This window comes from Procambarus clarkii, chromosome 14, assembly GCF_040958095.1.
Source record: "Procambarus clarkii isolate CNS0578487 chromosome 14, FALCON_Pclarkii_2.0, whole genome shotgun sequence".
Taxonomy (NCBI): Eukaryota; Metazoa; Arthropoda; class Malacostraca; order Decapoda; family Cambaridae; genus Procambarus; species Procambarus clarkii.
Window position 1 is genome coordinate 9,027,800 of NC_091163.1, and position 26,300 is coordinate 9,054,099.

At 43.4% G+C, this 26,300-nt stretch overlaps 2 protein-coding genes across 8 annotated transcripts in view; one reads left to right on the plus strand and one right to left on the minus strand.

Moving 5' to 3' along the window:
* The window catches only part of LOC123771750 (uncharacterized), an 82,654-nt gene extending 76,014 nt beyond the window's left edge, over nt 1–6,640 (plus strand). For all 5 annotated transcript variants that reach the window (XM_069324349.1, XM_069324351.1, XM_069324350.1 and 2 more), the window contains 2 exons: nt 1,920–2,105; nt 3,813–6,640. In XM_069324349.1, coding sequence (XP_069180450.1) covers nt 1,920–2,105; nt 3,813–6,116 — 2,490 coding nt within the window. In that variant the 3' untranslated portion in view covers nt 6,117–6,640. The remainder of the gene's footprint in view (nt 1–1,919; nt 2,106–3,812) is intronic.
* A 1,075-nt stretch (nt 6,641–7,715) lies between these two features.
* Nucleotides 7,716–20,020, minus strand: Ntf-2 (nuclear transport factor-2). 3 transcript variants are annotated; one of them, XM_045764503.2, is made up of 5 exons: nt 19,774–20,020; nt 18,296–18,367; nt 16,847–16,945; nt 14,239–14,398; nt 7,716–9,911 (listed from the first exon to the last, which is right to left on the minus strand). In XM_045764503.2, the coding sequence occupies exons 1-4, from the start codon at nt 19,882–19,884 to the stop codon at nt 14,282–14,284; spliced, it is 399 nt and encodes a 132-aa protein (XP_045620459.1). In that variant the 5' UTR covers nt 19,885–20,020; the 3' UTR covers nt 7,716–9,911; nt 14,239–14,281. The 3 variants fall into 3 exon arrangements, with proteins under 3 accessions (XP_045620459.1, XP_045620452.1, XP_045620467.1); XM_045764496.2 differs by having other exon boundaries at nt 14,234–14,398; XM_045764511.2 differs by lacking the exon at nt 14,239–14,398 and having other exon boundaries at nt 19,774–20,017.
* Between the last annotated feature and the right edge of the window lie 6,280 nt (nt 20,021–26,300).

The following is a 26,300-nucleotide window of genomic DNA, read 5'->3' on the forward strand; positions in this document are numbered from 1 at the left end:
GCGAAAAAGGCAATAGTTGTGGAAACAAACTGTCGCCTCAGTCGTGGCCAAGATTAACCCTTACTGCGAGGAAGTGTGACCTTGCCTGAAGTTACGTGTATAAGAAAATACAGAACTGTTGAAACAGGTCAGCATCGTACCTGTACAACATACCCTAAAAGAGACAGTGAGAATGCACCGGGCCTTATGGGTTATTCATGCCCGTGCCACCTCTTGGGTGGCTTAATTTTCAATCAATCAATCAATGTACTGACACGGGAGACATCTCCCGTCACGCAGGGTGCAGTCGCACCTCCACAGATCTCCAGTATCATCTATTGATACTGGTAATGGTTCAAAAAGGCCACCACTTACGGGCTATTCATGCCCGTGCCACCTTTTGGGTGGCTTAATTTTCAATCAATCAATGCACCGAGCCAGTCTTGTCGACAACTTTGGTCTGATTAGACAATTTGCAAACAATTGTAGCAAACTATTTTTTGTTTTGAATGGTAATTAAATAAGTTTGTGCCGATTAGACAATAAGCCTCAGAGTATCAGCAGCGATTTATCACAAATTTGCAATCTTCTAATACGATGAAATGTCGACAATTTAAAAGTTGCCGTTATTATTGTTTGATGTGCATACCCCAGGGCAGTCAAGCCTGGCCTCAGGCTGGGCATGGGCAGTAGAACAACTCCCAGATCCCATTCCAGGTACAGTATTCACACAATATTGTTTAGGTATAAATCGATATACAGTACTGTACTGAATACCAAAGACAGTTAACTGTTGGGAAAGACAGATAATCCAGGTGTGAATGGCAGTCTTCCTCTTATGTCAGTCTAAACCTCTGATCCCACACCACCCCCCTCCTTCAATCCCACACCATGTCTCCTCCCTCAATCCCACACTATCTCTGTCCCTCCCTCAATCCCACACCATGTCTCCTCCCTCAATCCCACACCATCACTGTCTCCTCCATCAATCCCACACCATCTATATCCCTCCCTCAATCCCACACCATCTCTGTCTCTCCCTCAATCTCACACTAGCTCCATCACTCCATCAATCCCACACCACCTCCCTCCCTCCCTAAATTCCACACTGATATCCACATTGTAGATATCGTCGATATCAGTGAAGGTACATAAAATCGGTGTAACAATTTTGACGAGTACATACAGCATAATCATTCTCTTGGGCATGATCAACGTATCAAGTTTGCTACATTCTCCCTTAGCCTCAAATAAACCTAGTGTTACCCTTTCAAAACAAGTTCAGCTCTATGCTGGGTCACCTTGTTCCTGAAATTAAATAATAATAAATTACATAACACATACACATACCAAGAATCACTATATTTAAAATAATTTGGGAGGTTTAAAAGTTTTCAGTGAGAGCCGAGGAATCTTTAAGTCCTGACATGGGTGACAGACTTGGACTTGTCTCTAGGAATGTGTTGTTTTTCATGGTTTTGGAAAATGTGTTGATGTCATGCTGAAATTAATTAATATTTTTATTTATACAAGTGTTGTGTGTGTATATATTACAGATCTAAATATTGTAAAGTATTATCATTGTTAGAGGCACAATATAGGTGGTATATATATATTATGACATTGCCTCTGCAGTTAATCGTTGAAATAATAATATTAATAGTAAAATAGTTATTGTGTGTTATCATAGTAATGTTTAATCTTATTTTACTACTTCTGTATTACTAGTAATAAAACTTTCAATCATAATCAGGTAATAGTATCACTAATTCTGCTGGAGAAAATTTATTTATTTATTTATATACAAGAAGGTACATTGGGTTTGAGAGAATACATAGCATAGTATTTACAATCTTGTAAAGTCACAAGTACGCGCAGCGTTTCGGTCAGAATACTACTAATAACGTGTGAATCACATTAATGCGACATTTCCTCAACAGGTGAGATGGTGGTTGTGGGCAGGCGTGGTGGGCGTGGCAGCTGGCGTGGTGGGCGTGGCAGCTGGCGTGTTCCAGACAGAGATGGACCGGTGCCGCACCAACTGCTCAGCAGTGCCAGAGGACTTGTGGCCCTACTGCTGTGAGACACACCACACCTGTTGCCAGGAATTTGCAGAGTCTTGCATTGTGAGTGTGCAGTGAACCGAACATAAAAAATATTTAAAAAATAAAATAGTAAAGGTGGTTGGGAGGCAGGCCTCGTAGAAGGAAGTTTTTGTTTCCTATAAATTAATAAAAACAGACTTCTATATTTACAAACTATATATATAAGATGCATTCAGAGCATATTCACAAAATCAACTCTGTTTTTTATCAGTTTGAAGATTGGAGTATGGGACTAATTTCCTTTCCCAGTATCGCTTCCATAATCACTCAAGTCATGCTTAATAGCCATATTGGCTTACCATATTCTTTTCATAATGAGGTAATCAGAAAGTATGTGGCGGTGGGGGAAGCATTTACTGGCCTCACCTTCCCATTCTTTAAGAGGCCTGTGACCTTATCTGGAAGATTGTGCCATGTAGGTCATGAAAGTTCAGGAGGTTAAAGGAGTTACGTGGTGAGTGCCACTGTGGCTTAATCCTCCTTGGTATTCAGTTAATAATTAGCATTAACTGTTAGTGTTGTGTGATAATTAGGGTTTTGATATATTTGTTATGGAAAGCTGTTGGTGGACTCGGTGATATAGAAATGTTATGCTGTAGCAATTATTAAGGGAATATGTAATCCATTGTTTTTTTGTTTTTAACTTTAAATTAACATAGAACTTGGGCTTATGATTCAGGGGAAGTACTCTCTTACATTCTCATAAGCATCTTAATTTGCATTTCTATCTTGTCATACAGTAGTTACAACATTGACTCGGTTATATACTTACTGGATTATCAAACCTCACGACACTCTTGAAGATTCTTTTGTTTCTTATAGGCGAGTACACAACATACCCCTTTGTGTGTTGTGCCTGCAGGATCGGGTTCCAGCTCTTGGACCTTGCTTTCCTAGCTGCCAGTTGTCTAATGCAATGACTTCTGACCCTTTTTCCCTTATATCTACTTTTAAAATTGTGAATGGAGTGTGCTTCTACAACCTTCTTTTCTCAGCATTATGCTAAACGAAAACATCCTAACATCTATGACTCATCATAGATGTTAGAAGTCTCAAGCTTCCATCCATTCCCTCGTGTTTTATTGGTATTCATTGTAAACATTTCTCTTTTTCCACTCTAAATACCCCTAAGTATTTTACACATCTCTATCATGTCTCCTCTCTCTCCTCCTTTCAAGCATCATCAGGTTTAGTTCATTGTCTATCATCATACCTCATCCCTCGCAATTCGGGGACGAGTGTCTTTGCAAACTTCTGGAACTTTTCAAGCTCGTGTATGATTTTAGATGGTGTTCCACGATGGGAAAGCATTCACAAAAACTGGTCTCGCATAGGTGGTATAGTGTGTGTATAATTACCTAAGTGTAGTTACAGGATGAGAGAGAGACTCCTGGTGTTCCGTCCTCCCAGCACTATCATATAACACTTTGAAACTACTGTACCTTCAGTCTTATCCTCCGCTACTTTCTCACTTAACTTGTTCCAACCATCTACCACTGTCTGCAAAAGAAACTGAGTAGCTTTGTTTTATTTTTTATAATATTTGTTTGGCACCTTTGTTTCTTTAGCTTGAATCTATGCTCTCTTGTTCATGGGGGGTTGCAGGTTTCAGGAATTCCACTTTGTCAATTTGGTAAATTCCCGTTATTATTTTGTAAGGGGTGATCGTAGTGCGTGTGTGTGGACAGTACTCACATTTATGGTGAACTTTTTCTGCTCTTGTCACAGCATGACTGCCTGCCCAGAGTCCACACTGGAGATGTAAGCGCAGTGGAAGAGCGGCCGGGACTCTGTTGTGCCCTCTACAACCTCTGCTGCTTCAGGGAAACCTTCAGGATCGCCAACAGGAACCAGAAGATCGAGCCAGCGAGACTGCCCATCATCCATCGTTTTCACGTGACACCTTCTCCTGCATCTCGACCCCAGTCTGAAGCACTCGGCAGAACTAATCCCTTCCAGTCCACTCAGGCACTGCAAACTACTGAAGGTGACTACACTGACGAGCCTCCACAGGAGAAGACCAGAGCAAATAGGTTTCCACTTCAACGGCCACAGCTGTCAAAGAAACCGACAAGTAGGCCACGCCTCCCAGAGCGGCCCGCATTTCTCAAGAAACCCTTTGGTGGTTCAGACGAGAGTGAGCACCCATTGGAACAGAAAAACCAACTATCAGACCAAAATGTCCATCAAGACAAGCCAGAAAATGAAACAGACAAGGATGGAAGTCTCCAAGACAAGAAAAAGATCCCTGAAGAAGATAGAAGAAAAAGCCTCCTGGAGACTAAAAGACCCAAGAGTGGACCAAGACTGTCTGGTTTACTCGGGAGAAGAAAAGAAGCGGAAGAGCCAAGGCCAATTGATGACATTCAGGTTGTGCAAAATAAAGAGGCTCCTAAGGAGACGCAGAGGACACCCAGTGGCTTTCCTGAGAGAGGCCTCCTCGAGACAAGAAAGAGCTCAGTTGGTGAATCAGAATCTACACACACTGACCAACAAGGGGGTGTTAGAAGGAATCTCGGTGGCTCACGCCAAAGAGTGACACGAAAGAGGGTCAGAGTGCCTGGTGCACCTAATGGAGAGGAGTCGGAGAGAGAGAGAACAGATCATGTTGAGACAGAACAACAGATTAGTCGACTACAGGGAACTGAAGAGATCTTGGCTCGACCTCTTGTGAATGAAGGCATAGCATTTGGTCGACAACCAGTGCAACAAGAAAGAGGAGGAAGTCGAACTCGTGTCACTGAAGAGAGTGTGATTCATCAACCACAAGTAACTGATGGAAGAGTGTTGGTTCTTCCCTCATTAGTGGCAAGGGCACCACTGGATGAAGTAACTCCACCTCAACCCCAAAATGAAGTGATTGGCTTTGGTTTGCCACAACTCGGTGAAGACCTGCTACTTAGTCAAGCTCAAGTGTCCAAAGAAATGGATGATAGACATGTTGGTCAACCACAGGTGGCCGAAGCATTTTCTCCATCCCAAATCACTGAAGAAAAAATAGCTGATCGGTCTCTAATTTCTGAAGAAAGACTTAGTAGTCTGGCCCAGTTGGACAGAGAAGTCCCAACTCTCCTCAAATCTGCAGAGGAAAATCTGTTTGCCTTTCCACAGCCAGTAAAATCATCAGAGGAGACACTTCAAGCAGTTGCAAGGCCTACTTATTTACCCCTATCGGCTGGGCCTACCTATTTACCCCTCTCGGCTGAAGAAACCCCAGTTGATCACTCTCCGACTTATTTACCTCTGCCAACTGAAGAAAACCAAGTTAGTCAACCGCAGATTTCTGAAAGAACAACAGCTGGTCGATCTCTGATACCTAATGACATATTTATAAACCAACCCCAGGTTGCTGTGGAGAAAAATCAACAGCCACAGACTGACATACAAGTCGCTATCGAATCAGACACACCTGTAGGAAACCTCTATGATAAACTGCAAGTTTCTGCGACGAGTGTTAATGACCAGATACTAGATGCTTTCGAGTTGCCAGAACAGTCACAGGTTTCTGTGAAAATTGTTGAACAACCACAGGTGGGTGTGGCACTTCTGCCCAATGAGCCACAGCTGTCAGTAGAAAGGGCAAGTGACCAACCAGAAGTAACTGTGAAGCAGATGACTGACCAAACAGAGATTACAAAAGAATCGACAATAGACAAGCCCCAAGTGGCAGTAGCACGACATAACGTAGGTGGCCGTACCCGAACAAGAAACCAATCACAGACAAGGGAAAGATCAAATTCAAGAGACCTCTCTCAAGTAACATTGGAAAGTTCAAGAGCTCTTGACCAATCCCAGACAGAAAGGTCAAGTTCAACAGACCTTCCCCAGGCAACACAAAGAATAAGTTCAAGAGACCGTAATCGACCATCAAGGGAGAGGTCAAGCTCTACCTCCCGCACTCTGGCTACACAAGAAAGGTCAAGCACAAGTGACCATTCTCAAGTAATCGGAAGGTCGAAAGCAGGAGTCCCTCCCCAGACAACGCGAAGGAGGTCCTCCAGAAGACGTCCCACAAGCAACACAGCAGCCTAAGGCAGCCCCTAGACTTAAGCCCACTCAATATTGGGTGCCACCCCCTCCCCAACTCACCCACCCAAAGTCTCCATCTATCATATCATCATAGAGGGCTTGTTACTTGCATCAGGCATTCTAGATTTTGCCAGCAGTGTGTTGTACTGAATTGGACTATTTATTCCACAATAACATAGTTTTAAAAAAGATAAAAATATCTTATTATCTTTCACTATCTAAACTGCCTAGTTGGGCTGACACTGGATGAATGTAGCGCATTATGTAGACTCTCGCTGTCAACTCGTTACTTTTTAAGGTGTGTTGTACTGTTGTCGACATAAACTGCTGGACCATACATTTATTTTTTTACAAGATTTCTGTGAATGCTGGCAGTGACAAGGCACAGAGCTTAATGTTCACCTACCATACAAATTTTGAGACGTGTGTGTATATTATCTAGATAACGTCAAAGACGTATGTGTTTGTGTATATTGATGAAGGTGGCACAAGTGTCGCATTTCTTACAATAAACTGTTGTACATTTTTGTAACTGATTTTTAATTATTGACTGCTTCTGTCCTAATGTTGTTTAACCTTGTAAATACCAGTAAACAATTTTAATAATAAGTAATGCAACAGTTGTAATGATTTCAAGAAAAAGAAAAGTCAAATCTTAATTGTATAATCAAAGTTTTAAGATTTACAAAAATAAAATATGAAATTACACTAGCGATTCCAGTATCATCACGCAACCATGCAATAAGAACCAATATCTATGGATAGCCCAATAACATCATGTCTAGATGTTCCTACTGCTTGAATGAGGCTCGGCTATGTGTGTTGCTGAGAGTTTGCACCGTCTGCAAACACACATTTGACTAGTCCTTTTAATCTCTGCCAAACATTTTTAACCCCAACATCATTGTAATGTTATGTGGGGAAAAAAAAATTATAGACAAGTCACTTACATTCAAGAAATGTCTAAAAGATTTAATTCAAAATTCTACACTACCAATAATCTTAGTAAAGCATACCAATCTTGCTTACTGTACTGTAGATAATGCATGTATGAATGAGTGTGGGTGCACACTAAAATTACCTGAATTTGCTAGAGGACCATCATCCGTATTGCCTCAATAGGGACAGAAAGCCAGTGGCCTCTGACTCTGATAATTTTTTCCAGTTGAATCTTAAATAGAAATACAATAATGTCTTGCGATTTACAGCTTTGATGAGTAGGCGATTCCATGGATTTATTACCTCATGACTGAAATACAAAGTCCATTATGTGACTAACTTTTCTGCCACTGCCCCCTACAATAACCAGAGGTACAAATGGCATAAGTGAATATTGCTACACACACAAAGCATCTACATCTTGTCCCAAGTCCTAGTCCATAGCCGGAAGGACAACCTAGCCGGTTTTACCCGATGTAATCTTAGCTTTGGTATTATTACTGTACTAAATATATTTTGACGAGCTTCATCTAACGTAACACAAACTTCTAGCTGCAAACTTCCCCTAAAAGTGCACCCAAGACAATTTTTCAGCCGAGCCAATTTGAGATGGAACAGCATTCAACCAGCTAAAATTACTCAGGAGGATGAATAAAAGCGGGATTATGTAAGAATATCATTTTAATTAAACAAATTACTGATCATATAAGGGCAAATTCACACGCACAAAAAAAAAAGTTACCCAGGTGGCCTTGATAAACGAGATTTAAGAAGTTGGTATCCCGACTATATAAATGCTGCAACTACACACTCCCAGACATTAACAAGTTCCTCATTATCATAGTACAATAGGCACTATCAAACTAAGCAAAATAGACATTTTGATGACTAAAGATTACACTGTAGTAAGACTTGTAATTTACAATTTGCCCTTACACATTAAGTTGTATGAATACTTTTTTGTTTTATTCCAAATGATGTGGTGTTACGCCATTTAGTAATTTAATAGCCGATATGCTTGGTAATTATCCAGCTAGATATCTGAACTCAGAAACACCAAAATAAACATTTCTTTTAGGCCATTTTAGTGTGTACAAATTCACTATCTTTTATTATAACCAATAGATTTTATGCATTACAGTATACAGAACCATAAATGTATTAATGCTTCATTCTCAGACTACAAGAAAATAAAAAAAATCCACAGAAGTAATTGACGAGCCATGAATGTGCTTCTCACACTCTTAGAAACGAAGAGGTTCCAGAGGCACTATGGAGGAGAGGTCTCGTGTAAGAACAGAAACAAGAAATTCCCCCAGAGAACATAAATTTGGTACACTGGGGGGTTGAATGGGATGAATGAATGGGGGTGTGTGGGGAGCAGCAGGTGTGTCTGTGGGGTGCAGCAGGGGTGTGGGGTGCAGCGTGTGTGTGTGTGGGGTACAGCGGGTGTGTCTGTGGGGTGCAGCGGGTGTGTCTGTGGGGTGCAGCGGGTGTGTCTGTGGGGTGCAGCGGGTGCGTGAGTGGGGTGCAGCGGGTGTGTCTGTGGGGTGCAGCGGGTGCGTGAGTGGGGTGCAGCGGGTGCGTGAGTGGGGGTGCAGCGGGTGAAGAATGTGATTATGGAGAGAAAAAGGGAATACAAATTATCAATAAATAAATAAGTATACAAATACCATCACAAATTAAAGTTCTTACTTTTAGGTAAAAAGTTATAAACTGAAACTCATTCTCAACATAATGCCCTCCAAGCTTATTACATTTCACAGACTGTATAACAGAAACATGAAAACGCACCATCTATGAGGCAGTTGTGGTACCAACCTTTCCGTGATATACACCAAAGGCCAGACATTTCTATAACATTCATAATGGGGAAAGGACACGCTGAAAACACCGTTGACGTTCACTTCAGAACAATAACATCCCAAACGTTCATTAGCCCGATGGACATAATATCTATTACAAGGCAGAGGTTGTGCTGTAAGCTGAAACCAATTAATACTGATGAGATTACCCCATCTTCAAACTATTTTGCGGCTTGCATTCATATCACCAACAAAATGCTCCTTATGTGTGCAGCATAAAAATCTGTCGAATCAGTAACAACATTCCTTAACCTAGCAAGTGGCATTATTCCTAGAATTAAAAACTTGATGGAAACTCAAGAAGCAGCATATCAAGCAAACATAATCTTAACATTGATACAGCCAAGAAAATGCCACTCGTATATGAGTCAGCTGTTTCCAAACTTGCAACAGCGCCATATAACAAAACCAATCGGTTCCCATTTACAGGACATTAAGCGTATGAGTTCACAGTGATTACCCTCACAATGTGATTTCCTTGTAGTAACTACTTGGAATGCCATCTGTCGACCTAAGAAGGCAGCCGGTAGATAAATTTGTGTTCTGGTGGTGAATCATTCATCAATTGTCATTTGCCTTTATCAATAATGTTGCTTTTTCAAGTTAGCTGATGCAGTAATTAGGTCAATAATGTATGCATCATGTTATACATTTCTCGGTGAGAAAAGTTAAGTCTACATTATCATTACGAGTCTTTAAGCACATCTTACACAAAATACATTTTCTCAGTACACTTCAGAAATACAGTATTACAAACTGCTTTCAACATCTGTCACTGATGCAAACATTACTAAAGTTTAGTTTGATTGATAGCCTGTGGTTGATAAGGAGATGATTCACTAGCTGATGTCGGTGGTCATGCAACTGACAATGAAGCGATGATCTAGTTGTTATGAATGACGAGACGGAAAGAGTCGTGCTGGATGTAGAAAGAGTCATTCATGGGCTTGAGAACAAATGTCTGAGAGAATCCATGAACTGGGTCCTCATCCATCTAGGGAGAAAAAAAATGTATTAATCTGAAAATGTATTCTAAGACTTCAGTGCCTGATTCCTTATGTAAATTTCCTCTCTTTGAGAGGGGCAGCCCCATCTTAAGTCTTCAAAGCATTCTAATGGCTATAAATGCTAAACAGCTTAGTCAATTAACAGTGCTACATTGTGGTTTGCAGAAAAAAAAAAAATTGGTGCCCAATGAAAAAAAAAATCTTAAGTCCCTCATGCTTGCTGCCAAGCAAACCATCCAATTCGATCCACACAAGAGACACACACAAGCTCTGGAGACCCCGAGACCAAATCGTGCCCATTCTAAAGAGGTACAAGGAGCAGGGAATAAATAGTGGGTCACCCTAACCAAGAAAAGGTCACCAGAAATGTGGATTAATCAAAACAGATGACCAAGGTAAACAAAGCATAGGAAACAACAGCAAAGCCCCAAGATTCACAAATCATTTGGTAGTGAAGCAATTCTAACATTAATACCACTTGAGGATCACCTAGATCCTCAAGTGGTTAGGATCTTCCTCAATCTACAAACATTAAATCCTCAGTTATAGAGCCAGGAAATGTTGACCAAATCACACACTAGAAGGTGAAGAGACGACGACGTTTCGGTCCGTCCTGGACCATTATCATTAAGAATCAATGGACCACAATCGACTAGATAATGGTCCAGGATGGACCGAAATGTCGTCATCTCTTCACTTTCTAGTGTGGTTTGGTCAACAATGTTATCCCTGCCTTCTACGGATAGCCAATACCACTCAACACTTCAGCATGAAGCAGAGGATGTGCCTCATTAGAAGTTTTATATCCCCGAGGATTTGACCAGGCAAATGGATTGATATGGACAGTAATGCCCCTGAACCACCTGGGAGGTGGTTCAGGGGCATCACAAGTATGGTGTTTATGCCACAACAATGATCATTTGCCTTGTTACCCAAGGATACACATTTTTCTTCAATCTGTGGCTTGTTTTCTACTAAATTCTTCCTGGTTGTATTTTCCTTGGTTATAGGTTAAATCTCTGATCCCCCACACTTCGTAGAGTACCAAATTCTGGTCCTGGCTCATAATAGGTAAGGCAGGATCTCAAAAGCCTGGTGTATCTCCCTATGGATTGACTGCACCAGCACATAGCCCGTTGAGCTACTAAAGGAGCCCTCCCAAAAATTGCATTGCATTACACGATAGAAAAAAAAACAGCCCTGCATCAGGAAATATGACAAAAGGTAAGAATATTACTTAGTGAACAGACAACATAAAAGTGGAGAACTTGAAGGAGCTAGTTAATAGCTCTGAAGTGCAGATGTGGCTATCAGTGTGGGAAGGTAAGGGAATTATCAAGAAAAAGTGCCAAGCCATTACGACTGTATAGCACTTGGAGGGGGTCAGGATAAGGATTTGGGATGGGACGGGATAGGAATGGTGCCCAACCTCTTGGACGGTCAAGAATTGAACACCCCGACCTGCATGAAGCGAGACCGTCACTCCACCGTCCAGCCCAAGTGTGAGAAGCACCCTTGCATTTTGCACAAGCATGCTTCCAAGGGCAGCCACCTACCAGACACCATAATGCATCAATACCTAATATACCCAAGTTAATGTAACACACAAATGTCCAAAAACATGACCGTGGGACAAGTTACAAAGACATCACAATGCAAAACATCAACTCTTAACAGTTCACAGAAATAGATAACTTAAGTTTGAGATTATATATATATATACAGTATATGACAATGGTTAATTACCTTAAGCATGCATCACAAAGCAGCAATGCATAAATCATTCTGGCTTGTAAATTAAACAAGAAAAGCAAAATAAATGTCAATACACTGTACATGTCAATGTGGATCAATTTTCTACCGTCAAATATTAAAACTGCTAAATGTCATAATGTTAGGGGTAAGGGTGAGAAGGGGAATCATAGCCCTGTGGGAAATGACTAGAAAATTTCACTTGACCAAATAATATGTACAATAATCCCTCCCTGATCACATGTTGTGGAACCCCATCCATGTTATGCAAAGCTACGAGTTATCGGTATAACAACAAATTTAACAATTTTAATTTGTTATATTTAAGAGCAACAAACTGCATTCATATTTTCCTGTACAGTAACCTATGCACTGTGCAGCTGCAATGTAACAGCTTCATGGTGTATTAAAAAACAAAAAATTATATAGATACGCACTAGTGTATGTATACCTGTTTGCATGGGTCGTTCGTGCATCTGGACCTGTATATGCCAGACCCAGTGCTTTTATCAAGAGTGCGCTTGGGTAAATATGATCATTATTATTCGTGGTTTTATATGCCTTTCCTCACTGAATGGTTAAAAATTGGTGGTTCCATTGAGATGCTTTCCTGGTGTTAGGCTTGCTTGCTCATCTACAGGATTGTCCTGGTGGAAAGTATCCTTCACCCAATAGAAATTTTTGTCAGGTCCATGCCTTCGGATTATGACAACTTTCTCGCCTGCCTCCATGCCTTATACAGTACTGGTGTATATACATTTTACTGGGTGTAATTCTGTATTTTTGAACCCAGATGGTCACTCAAGCTGCCTGTCAGTCTGACAACTCAGTTCAAGAGCTCTGTCACACTTCGATGTGTACCATTCATTAGCATTGGAGTTTTGCTTTAGTAAAGCAGTCTTGTATAGTGGCTTATCGAGCTGCGACCATGCTGCAGAATTGCACTTTGTGATTCTGACATTTGTGGAAAGTGGATTGTGCCAAATATATACTGGCCTACCCTGCTTCAGATGTCAAGAGGCTGGTTCATTCAACTTCCTAACATCCTCCTTTGATACCAAGTCACAAATGGCCTCTGGCAGGCTGTAGGGTATTCCACCCAGGGATTTGACAGAGGCTGCAATCTTCTCTTCCCTCTTCATACCCCTAATTTATTTCGGATGAGCCTGGGAGCTCAGCATCCCAGGATTTGAGGGGTTCTTTTGCTGATGGTCTGTCTCTATTTTTAAGCTCACAATAGTCAATATCCAAATGGCAAATTTCACAGGTTCATCATTGGAAACTATACCAATATGACTAGGAACCCAGTATAGCTCCCACTGTATGGAGTTACTACAAATAAGGAACAACCAATACTGGATATCTGCAACCGAAGTACAGTTCACAGTGAGGAATTATATAGATATGATTACCAGTAAGGTGCTTGTAGAATGCAACAATACACAACAAAAGAAGAAATGAAACTGCAGAAGACCTATTGACCCTTACCAAGCAGCTACTATTTACATTATACTGAACTTATTCATACATGTGTCTACCCTAACATCTGTGGGGAAGTCTTCTACAGCAACGTTTTACGTCAACTTAAGAGTGGGAAACTCCTACATCAGTTTGACTTCCCGCTCTAAATGAGCGGAAAGTAAAACTGACGTCGAGCATGCTGCAGGAGATATCAGGAAAGCTAATATTAAGAGCTCATAAATCAGCAGTGAAAGACAAGATTTTGGTTGCCACAATATTGTCATCCACTATGAAGGGCGATGAACCAGATTAGGTGGAGAAGAAGAAGTAACACTAAGAATAGAAAATCCCCTAAACTAGGAGAAATATCTAGGAACCCATGTCTAATAAAGATAACAAAAAATGGGTTCAGGATGAAGCCTCAATTGTCAACAAAGAGGCAGATGAGATCAGAGTAAATGCAAATTGTCATGAAATAAGTGCCGATGTGATTTAATAGTAATTTACATTGAGCACACAGAGAATACTGAATAAAGTCAATGATAAATGGCCAAAATAATAGTGTAAATGTTGTACCTGTGTAGTGGTATCAATTTCATGTAACATTGAAGAGTGTGATAAGAGGTTGGGTCACTGAATATTTACACTTATCTTTAAATATTTTTTCTGTTTTATTTCCAGCAGGTAATAGAAAGAAGGAAACCCCACCCTATCAAAACAAGAAATTGGGGATGTTATAATAATGAAAAAACGTATAAAGCATTACCTTAGTAATTGGGAAGAATGATTGTTCTAAATTGCTAAGGCACAAGTACTGTCTCAATAATTGCTCGGTACAAAACTACATAATCATTCACTATTTGTTTATACAAATTGTGTGGTTTTGCTGCATCTGGCCACATGTGTACAGCTGGAGTTATTAGCAAGAAATAAAATCATTCAAGGTAGTAAAATGAACAATGGCAATTAAAAACGGCCGCAAAATAATAAAGGAATCAAAACAAAATGCGTATGAGCATGGAGGGGGGAAAAAAATTAGATCAAGGCATACATGAAGCAAACAAGGAACAGCACCCAAGAAAGTATTCTCGAGTACCTTACAATAAAGGTGAGTAAGTAGAGGCTTGACCCCTCACGACTCCACTCATACGACAATATGGTGGAGTGCCAAGCGAAACATGTCGTGCTGAACGAAGAAACTGTCACCCAGTGGCTTCAGCATAAATGTTTGATTGAATCCATGTGGAGGATCGTCATCCATCTGGACGGAACAGCCATCAGCAGAATTACATTAAGTTGGAACAAGAAAATTATTTAAATTTAACAGAAATAGTAAAAAAAAAATTAGGGTGCTGTGTGAAATGAAATGCTCCTTTCCAAGCCACTTCCTCAGTAGGTTTCTTAAGTTAGCCACGGCCTATTTTAGTCCAGAAACATTCCACCCACCACCATCTAATCATTTGTTCACCCACCATGACCAAGTACTTAAAAAAATAGTCTGGTTGCATACTGTACATAGAAATGTAGAATATGTCTAATACCACCTCAAGCCACGTTGAGGTTTGAGGTTAGAGTTAGAACGAACGTTCGACACAACACCTTGCTAGAGGCAAGCAAATATTTCAAATTAAATACCCTCAATTCATAGTCTACTTACTGACTACCAGCTAGGTAATCAGCCATTAATCCTAGCAATAGACAGGTTGACCTAGCCAACAACCTCAACCAGGGAAAAGGACAGGACCAAACTCTCACAAGTCAAGCCTGGCCACAGGCCTGGCTTGGGGAGTAGAACAACTCCCAGAACCCCATCAATCAGGTATCAAGCAGCCTGAAGTCATTCCAGGGTGAAGTCATTCCACTGCCCGTCATAAAATAAGGAAATCAGAGTTAATAATCTTCAGTAGCAGCCTTTTCCCACCCAATTGGTGCAGCATCCATGCTATGGGTTTTCTTGGGACCCAAGGCAAACATCCAGACAAACTTGGTACCCAGACCCAGCCTCAAGACAGCCTTGAGGAACAACCAAGGCAGAACCACTCCAAGTAACAAAACAAAACAGGTGAATTGGTGCCAGGGTAAATAACCCTGAAACAAAGCTACACAGTGCTCAGTGCCGGTTCTTTTGACAAAAAATTGGCCATACACAGTTAAGAAAACACTAAAATAAACTTGCCTTGACAGGTACTACAGTGCTAGAGGCTCTGTTGTGGTGGTGCTGTTATCTGGTGGTCATCAGGGTAATAGCCAACTGACCAGCCACAAGTTAGCAGAGCGAGAATTGATCGATTTCAATTTTCATTTGGGAGGGAGGGTTCTCAAGTCACGAGTTCATTCTTTGGCTCGAGTTAAGAATTATTCCCATCTTCCATTCCAAACTACATTTCCTCACTATTTTAAGTTGTGGTCATGGTGGGCTGTATTTATCCTGTGAAGTGCAGCTATGATCAAAGGTACGTTTGCCCCGAGTGCAAAATATAAATCGAACACATGACAATAACCACACTTGTTGATGGAATGTGCGTTCATGAATTCTCATAGGTCTCTGGCTGACTCAAGAAAGCAATGAGGGAACTTGGCTCAAAAAAAAAAAAAAAAAAGACGAGGGAAGAGGGAGGGGGGAGTTTGAAAATAGTGTAGTTCTTCTGAAAGAATAGTTTTATGATATTGCAAGCACATGTATATCCTCAGTTTATCCTATGGTCCAAGAAATTATATTTTACTACTAAATTTGCTCTGCTCATTAAATATAAATACCACAGACCTTCATTTAACACAGAAATCACACTAACATGACATACGTCAATGAGAAAATCCACTTGGGATTTTTCCCTTATAACTGACAAGTCAGCGGTGGTCCGGTGGTAGCATATGCGGCTGGCAATGACTGGGGTCGCAGGTTTGCGCCAGCTCACAACCCTGGTGGATTTTCTCAGGCCTGTAACACGCTCTAAAACTAAGGAGCCTAAATAACACATGTTGGTACCACTCAGCTGTGTCCTGCTCTAAATGTAATCAAGTTTCTAATTACTGTATGTAATGACCTCGCCTCCTAGTCAACACTAACTTTCAATAGTTTTATAACTGCTAAACATTAAAAACGACATGGCAAACACATTACTGCCGACAACTGTAATCTCTACACAAACGTAGCAACCTAACTTGTGAGCCTTCATTTAAAAGCTATTTATGAGACTGTGAGCACATTTACCTCTCCACCTAAGCAAGTCTAACAGACTGTACTCATGATAAGCAAAATTTTTTGAGCCCCACCTTAGAACTCCTTCGCAACATTTGAATAAAAATTTTAGATGTAAAAATCTACTGATGTGCTAATTATATCATCATTATTCCTAGTGCCTTAGGCATTTGTTGAAATATACGTTAAAAATTCCAAATTCATAACAAAGTTTTATTTACAACCAAGATTTAACTAAGAAAAATAAATGTACGAGCAAAGAGAGAAAATATGTATACAAAATACTTTTCAAGCAAACTTGTTTACCTCTACTAGTTGTGAACAAATGTTTACATTTCATATTACCTGGACATGTAAATCAAATTAAAACCAAAAAACCAATACAATTGGAATACAAGACAAATCATTACGCATGATCAGCAATAAAACGTGTGGACAATACAGCCCTACAGCCTACAGAGATCATAATGCAAAAGACATCTACAGTATAGTAATATAGTTTGAACTCACCTTAAGCTGCCCTAAAATGTTGACTAAGACTCCCCCATCAAAAGTGGGCTGACAGTCGACGGTGGTAATGGCCCGAACAATTTTTGTGAACGACAAATTCTGAAAGAAAAATTTAAGTAATAAGAGCTCTCTACCAAAAGAAATATTGAAAAAATTAACAAAAAAAATCCCAGAAAATGTCTAACAAATAAGTGGGAGATTCCAAGATACTTGTAAAAGTAGTGAAAAAGGCTGTGAAAGGAGGGAGGGAGGGGGGGGGGGGGAATGCTTCTTAGTGCAGCCTTTCCTCCTAAGGTTTCCCAACATCAAGAAACTGGTCCAACCAGTTTCCAACACAACCAACACAAAAGAAATCTTCTGGATCTCACAGATGCAAAAGAAACAAACATTTTTCAATCAAACAAGAAATGACCTTGACAAGGGTCACTGAACTGCATTGAACAAAACATGATGTAAAGCAACCCCCAATATTTAGCTGGCTCATGGAAGTCCAGCCATAACCTAGTCTTGGGTAGCAAGACTCTACAAACACAAAAATTCCAATTTAAACACAATGGATAATGACAAGTTTGTAAACTGTTCAGCCTGGTCTCTGTTTGAGAAGTTAGCAAAGCCAGCTTTCCCAGTACAAACTGCTACCAGAGCAGCAGCAGTGGTGAAATACAGGACAATGGATGGATAGATTGTTAGTACTTTGGAGAACAACAGGGGGTATGTGTGGGTGCAATACAGGTGGGGTTGGGAGTAGGGTTGAGGATGGGGGTTAGAGTGAGTGGGGGATGGGTTACTCCTTGGCAGTCTCTGATTCAGAGTAGCACTTGGAAGGGGTTCAAGCATATATGAGCCTTCTCGAGGACATTCCTGGCTGGATTGAGAATTCCAGCATCTTCCTTGCACCAACAGGACATGACAGGAAAGTTTTAAAATGGAGCCCTGCCACAAAAGGTGCAAAATAATGATTAGCTGTATTAGTAAACAGCAAAATACTGCGTAGATTCCCACCAAACATTATCTACCAAATATTAAGACAAATGAACATAGTCCCATAATCAATGAAATGTGTGACTAGTCTGATGTCATCTGTAGGGAAATGGAAGATATTCAAGAAAGTTGGTTGTATGAGGCCCAATTAAATAAATTTGTGGCATTATGAAATCATTGCCAAGTAAAATCTAGTTTTTGTATAACAAAGGGTTCCCCGCCCCTTGGTCACAGTGCACACATTTTAATTGAACCTATACTAAAACACCCATCTACGTGAGGTATCAAGCCATTATAAAAACAAAACTATCAATTATTTACCTGTATACATCAATTATGTATATTTCTGTATATGAAGACATCAATTATTTACCTGTAAATCTAGAGCAAAAATAAATCATAACTGTGTTTACATATAGAGTATGTTAATTCAGTATTTACTTCAGCCTTTGGTGAAAATGCGCTTACCTTTATTTTCTCCAAAATCTGAGCAGCTCCTTGAACTTGAACTCCCTCAAATGACATTAATGATAGCTCTGCCTGCAAAATATTAAAAGCACAGCTCTAAATGCGATTCTCGTTGATTTCTAAACAAAAAATCTGAAATTAAAAATGGGTTGTATAAACGATATGAAAAAAAATATAGAAATTAAAAAATATATTCTATTAAGTATTAAGATTCTGGGAAATCCTAAAAAACTATTACATTTTCCTATTTGCCAAGTACAGTAGTGTGTAAGTTAGGTTAGCATGAGTTATTGTACTGTACCTCCAAATTTGAATCAAAATACCCAATCAAAATATTGTGGATATGTTAAATATAGCCCCGCAGAGCACAGCACTATTTTGGACATCAGAAACTAACACAATGTAAAGGAATCGTATAGGCACGACATCTATCATTTCTTATGCCTTAATGTTCTACAGCATAGCCCCGAAATCATCTCAAGATAACCTCAAGATGACAGCATGCCCACAGGCCTTATACCCTATTTATTAAACCCTTGTCTTAGTTATGGGTTCATTATTCTGGCAATTTCCAAGTTACTAATAAAAAAACTACACTTATTTTTTATGCGACATACAATCTAAAATGCTGTCGCTCTGTACCAGTATCAGGTCAACTTGTACTTTAAAATTGCCACACACCAACTAATATATTTAGAAAAAAACTACATCTACTGCTACATACGATAATTGTTTATTCAAGACTTATGGCAAAAATAATTAAATTAGCTTTTTACAGTATTATAACTAATAAATGTTTCGAGTTTGGCGACTTTTTTGTGCACGCAAAATTCATCTTTTTTTGTGAGGCCTGACGGCCGAGTGGGCAGCACTCGGGATTTGTAGTCATAAGGTTCCGGGTTCGATCCCCGGCGGAGGCGGAAACTATGTTTGTACGAGTGACTTAAATCTACGTCTGCCTGCCTTTACCCCCTCCCCCTGATACTTCTGTCTAAGTTCCATGTTTTGTGGGAAATTCGAAGTTTTCTCGAATATGAACGGTATTTGACCATTCCTCAGAAAGCGACCCACAATGGTCGACTAACAACCAAGTTCCTAATTACTGCTAGGTGAACAGAGGCAACGGGTGCAAGGAGACGGGCCTAGCTGTCTCGCCCTGCCCCCAGATAACCCCCCCCCCTTTAACTGGGGGCACACACATGCCCTATCTGTGTCCCACTAGACCCTTTCCCCCCCCCCCCACCCATCAGCAGGGGGCAGACTGTCTCCACCCCCCCTCCCCCCTTAGGTGCACATGGGGGGGGGGAAGGCACACCCCATGCTGCCCCTCTACCCCCCACAAGCATGGCGAAACCCCCCCGTCATGCTTCCCCTCCCCCCCAGCAACAGGGGTTGAACACACACACACCCATGCTGCCTGTCCCCCCCCCCCCTGTCTCAGGGGGGGAAGAGCCCCCACGCCGCCTGCCAAGACTCACATGATAAAAGATGACCAGCTTCTCCCTGCCTTCTCTCTCACCGTCGAAGATGGCATAGTACTGCTTCACAAACGTCTCCCCGATCTGCTGGAACTGCGGGTTGAGAGTCATCTTCGTGTCGGGGCCACGGTCCTGGCGTGAGGGAGGCGTGTGAGAGAGAGGGAGAGAGGTGTGAGAGGGGGAGAGAGAGAGAGACACTTGCCCCACGTCCTGCAACGTCTCGAAGGAGACTGTTTTGAACACGCTCTGCGCATGCGCCGCCATGCGCCCACCTAATGCTATTTAACCCATTTCTCGAGCTATTTACCGCTTTATAGTCAATATTCTACAGGATTAAATTCATTTGTGACTGTATTTACGTTGTGGGGAAGGAGAGTGGTCAAGGGAAGGCCAGCAAGGAGAGATTTGGTACATCAACTTGGGGCTATATTTATAACAGAGCAACATGGCGCAATAACCGTTCTCGCCGCAAAATTTAAACATAATTTCGCCTTCGCTATATAGTCGTAATGGCTTGGAGCCTGTTTATTTATAATATCTTCTTTTTCCTCCTTCGCTGGATTACTGGAAGATTTTCTTCCTTTTTTATAGATGATTTCACTCATGCATCTCCCTCCCCCTAGCCCAACCAGGTATAAGCGTTTAATGACAGTAATTTTCAAAATAAGATTGATAAGTTACTGCTGCTGTATAGAACTATATATTTACAAATTAAAACTCTATATATATATATCACTATTTACCCATTTGAAATTAAATGTGGGCTGACGTGCTTATAGCGCTCTACTTATACTGTTATATATCTTATTATTATAATATAAATAAATAAATAAATAAATATGTTTATTCAGGTAAGGTACATACATACAAGTGATGTTACATTAATGGAACTAATTATCTAATCAGCATAAACTAATTATCTATAAACTAATTATCTAATTATCTAATCAGATAAACTAATTATCTATCAGCAGCGGCTTTATCTCTTAATACAGAACGAATAGAATCAAGATGATGCAAACAATACAACTCCAATAATCCAATGGATTATTTACAATGTTTGCAACTAGACCGTAGTTGCACACTTCATTGATTTTTTGCCGCCAGAGGTGGATAGTTCATTAAGCATCCCCTATTCAACCAGTGAGTGGTAGTTTATTGTGCATCCCAAAGCCCAATCAGTTGTGTAACCGGACCCTGACCAATTGTGTAAGCTCAAGCCTAGCATGAACGAAGCAAACAAACAATTCAAAACAAACAACATCTGAAGCACAACCATGTATGAACCAAAGACCGACCATGCACAACCCGAAGCCCAAGTGACACCTCCAGAGCCCGACCAGCTATGTAACCGGAGCCAGACCAGTTATTTAACCGGAGCCCGACCAGTTATTAAACCGGAGCCCGACCAGTTATTTAACCGGAGCCCGACCAGTTATTTAACCGGAACCCGACCAGTTGTGTAACCTGAGCCCGACCAGTTGTGTAACTGAACCCCGACCAGTTGTGTAACAGGACCCCGACCAGTTGTGTAACCAGACCCCGACCAGTTGTGTAACCAAAGCCCCACCAGCTGTGTAACCGCAAGCCTAGCATGCACGAACCAAACAAACAACATCTGAAGCACAACCATGCACGAACCGAAGCCCGATCATGCACAACCCGAAGCCCAAGTGACACCCCCGGAGCCCGACCAGTTATTTAACCGGAGCCCGACCAGTTGTGTAACCGGAGCCCGACCAGTTGTGTAACCAGACCCCGACTAGTTGTGTAACCGAAGCCCCACCTGCTGTGTAACTGCAAGTCTAGCATGCACGAACCAAATAAACAACATGTGAAGCACAACCATGCACGAACCGAAGCCCGATCATGCACAACCCAAAGCCCAAGTAACACCCCCGGAGCCCGACCAGTTATTTAACCGGAGCCCGACCAGTTGTGTAACCGGAGCCCGACCAGTTGTGTAACCAGACCCCGACCAGTTGTGTAACCAAAGCCCCACCAGCTGTCTAACCGCAAGTCTAGCATGCACGAACCAAACAAACAACATCTGAACACAACCATGCACGAACCGAAGCCCGATCATGCACAACCCGAAGCCCAAGTGACACCCCCGGAGCCCGACCAGTTATTTAACCGGAGCCCGACCAGTTGTGTAACCGGAGCCCGACCAGTTGTGTAACCAGACCCCGACTAGTTGTGTAACCAGACCCCGACTAGTTGTGTAACCGAAGCCCCACCTGCTGTGTAACTGCAAGTCTAGCATGCACGAACCAAACAAACAACATGTGAAGCACAACCATGCACGAACCGAAGCCCGATCATGCACAACCCGAAGCCCGATCATGCACAACCCGAAGCCCAAGTAACACCCCGGAGCCCGACCAGTTATTTAACCGGAGCCCGACCAGTTGTGTAACCGGAGCCCGACCAGTTGTGTAACCAGACCCCGACCAGTTGTGTAACCAAAGCCCCACCAGCTGTGTAACCGCAAGTCTAGCATGCACGAACCAAACAAACAACATGTGAAGCACAACCATGCACGAACTGAAGCCCGATCATGCACAACCCGAAGCCCAAGTAACACCCCCGGAGCCCGACCAGTTATTTAACCGGAGCCCGACCAGTTGTGTAACCGGAGCCCGACCAGTTGTGTAATCAGACTCCGACCAATTGTGTAACCAAAGCCCCACCAGCTGTGCAACCGCAAGTCTAGCATGCACGAACCAAACAAACAACATCTGAAGCACAACCATGCACGAACCAAAGCCCGATCATGCACAACCCGAAGCCCAAGTGACACCCCCGGAGCCCGACCAGTTATTTAACCGGAGCCCGACCAGTTGTGTAACCGGAGCCCGACCAGTTGTGTAACCAGACCCCGACTAGTTGTGTAACCGAAGCCCCACCAGCTGTGTAACTGCAAGTCTAGCATGCACGAACCAAACAAACAACATGTGAAGCACAACCATGCACGAACCGAAGCCCGATCATGCACAACCCGTAGTCCAAGTAACACCCCCGGAGCCCGACCAGTTATTTAACCGGAGCCCGACCAGTTGTGTAACCGGAACCCGACCAGTTGTGTAACCGGACCCCGACCAGTTGTGTAACCGAAGCCCCACCAGTTGTGTAACCGAAGCCCCACCAGCTGTGTAACCGAAGCCCCACCAGTTGTGTAACCGCAAGTCTAGCATGCACAAACCAAACAAACAACATATGAAGCACAACCATGCACGAACCGAAGCCCGATCATGCACAACCCGAAGCCCAAGTGACACCCCCGGAGCCCGACCAGTTATTTAACCGGAGCCCGACCAGTTGTGTAACCGGAGCCCGACCAGTTGTGTAACCAGACACCGACTAGTTGTGTAACCGAAGCCCCACCTGCTGTGTAACTGCAAGTCTAGCATGCACGAACCAAACAAACAACATGTGAAGCACAACCATGCACGAACCGAAGCCCGATCATGCACAACCCGAAGCCCAAGTAACACCCCCGGAGCCCGACCAGTTATTTAACCGGAGCCCGACCAGTTGTGTAACCGGAGCCCGAACAGTTGTGTAACCAGACCCCGACCAGTTGTGTAACCAAAGCCCCACCAGCTGTGTAACCGCAAGTCTAGCATGCACGAACCAAACAAACAACATCTGAAGCACAACCATGCACGAACCGAAGCCCGATCATGCACAACCCGAAGCCCAAGTGACACCCCCGGAGCCCGACCAGTTATTTAACCGGAGCCCGACCAGTTGTGTAACCGGAGCCCGACCAGTTGTGTAACCAGACCCCGACTAGTTGTGTAACCAGACCCCGACTAGTTGTGTAACCGAAGCCCCACCTGCTGTGTAACTGCAAGTCTAGCATGCACGAACCAAACAAACAACATGTGAAGCACAACCATGCACGAACCAAAGCCCGATCATGCACAACCCGAAGCCCAAGTAACACCCCCGGAGCCCGACCAGTTATTTAACCGGAGCCCGACCAGTTGTGTAACCGGAGCCCGACCAGTTGTGTAACCAGACCCGGACCAGTTGTGTAACCAAAGCCCCACCAGCTGTGTAACCGCAAGTCTAGCATGCACGAACCAAACAAACAACATCTGAAGCACAACCATGCACGAACCGAAGCCCGATCATGCACAACCCGAAGCTCAAGTGACACCCCCGGAGCCCGACCAGTTATTTAACCGGAGCCCGACCAGTTGTGTAACCGGAGCCCGACCAGTTGTGTAACCAGACCCCGACTAGTTGTGTAACCGAAGCCCCACCAGCTGTGTAACTGCAAGTCTAGCATGCACGAACCAAACAAACAACATGTGAAGCACAACCATGCACGAACTGAAGCCCGATCATGCACAACCCGAAGCCCAAGTAATACCCCCGGAGCCCGACCAGTTATTTAACCGGAGCCCGACCAGTTGTGTAACCGGAGCCCGACCAGTTGTGTAACCGGATCCCGACCAGTTGTGAAACCAGACCCCGACCAGTTGTGTAACCGTAAGTCTAGCATGCACGAACCAAACAAACAACATCTGAACACAACCATGCACGAACCGAAGCCCGATCATGCACAACCTGAAGCCCAAGTGACACCCCCGGAGCCCGACCAGTTATTTAACCGGAGCCCGACCAGTTGTGTAACCGGAGCCCGACCAGTTGTGTAACCAGACCCCGACTAGTTGTGTAACCGAAGCCCCCCAGCTGTGTAACTGCAAGTCTAGCATGCACGAACCAAACAAACAACATGTGAAGCACAACCATGCACGAACCGAAGCCCGATCATGCACAACCTGAAGCCCAAGTAACACCCCCGGAGCCCGACCAGTTATTTAACCGGAGCCCGACCAGTTGTGTAACCGGAACCCGACCAGTTGTGTAACCGGACCCCGACCAGTTGTGTAACCGAAGCCCCACCAGTTGTGTAACCGAAGCCCCACCAGCTGTGTAACCGAAGCCCCACCAGTTGTATAACCGCAAGTCTAGCATGCACAAACCAAACAAACAACATATGAAGCACAACCATGCACGAACCGAAGCCCGATCATGCACAACCTGAAGCCCAAGTGACACCCCCGGAGCCCGACCAGTTATTTAACCGGAGCCCGACCAGTTGTGTAACCGGAGCCCAACCAGTTGTGTAACCAGACCCCGACTAGTTGTGTAACCGAAGCCCCCCCAGCTGTGTAACTGCAAGTCTAGCATGCACGAACCAAACAAACAACATGTGAAGCACAACCATGCACGAACCGAAGCCCGATCATGCACAACCTGAAGCCCAAGTAACACCCCCGGAGCCCGACCAGTTATTTAACCGGAGCCCGACCAGTTGTGTAACCGGAACCCGACCAGTTGTGTAACCGGACCCCGACCAGTTGTGTAACCGAAGCCCCACCAGTTGTGTAACCGAAGCCCCACCAGCTGTGTAACCGAAGCCCCACCAGTTGTGTAACCGCAAGTCTAGCATGCACAAACCAAACAAACAACATATGAAGCACAACCATGCACGAACCGAAGCCCGATCATGCACAACCCGAAGCCCAAGTGACACCCCCGGAGCCCGACCAGTTATTTAACCGGAGCCCGACCAGTTGTGTAACCGGAGCCCGACCAGTTGTGTAACCAGACCCCGACTAGTTGTGTAACCGAAGCCCCACCTGCTGTGTAACTGCAAGTCTAGCATGCACGAACCAAACAAACAACATGTGAAGCACAACCATGCACGAACCGAAGCCCGATCATGCACAACCCGAAGCCCAAGTAACACCCCCGGAGCCCGACCAGTTATTTAACCGGAGCCCGACCAGTTGTGTAACCGGAGCCCGACCAGTTGTGTAACCAGACCCCGACCAGTTGTGTAACCAAAGCCCCACCAGCTGTGTAACCGCAAGTCTAGCATGCACGAACCAAACAAACAACATCTGAAGCACAACCATGCACGAACCGAAGCCCGATCATGCACAACCCGAAGCCCAAGTGACACCCCCGGAGCCCGACCAGTTATTTAACCGGAGCCCGACCAGTTGTGTAACCGGAGCCCGACCAGTTGTGTAACCAGACCACGACTAGTTGTGTAACCGAAGCCCCACCAGCTGTGTAACTGCAAGTCTAGCATGCACGAACCAAACAAACAACATGTGAAGCACAACCATGCACGAACCGAAGCCCGATCATGCACAACCCGAAGCCCAAGTAACACCCCCGGAGCCCGACCAGTTATTTAACCGGAGCCCGACCAGTTGTGTAACCGGAACTCGACCAGTTGTGTAACCGGACCCTGACCAGTTGTGTAACCGAAGCCCCACCAGTTGTGTAACCGAAGCCCCACCAGTTGTGTAACCGAAGCCCCACCAGCTGTGTAACCGAAGCCCCACCAGTTGTGTAACCGCAAGTCTAGCATGCACAAACCAAACAAACAACATATGAAGCACAACCATGCACTAACCGAAGCCCGATCATGCACAACCCGAAGCCCAAGTGACACCCCCGGAGCCCGACCAGTTATGTAACCGGAGCCCGACCAG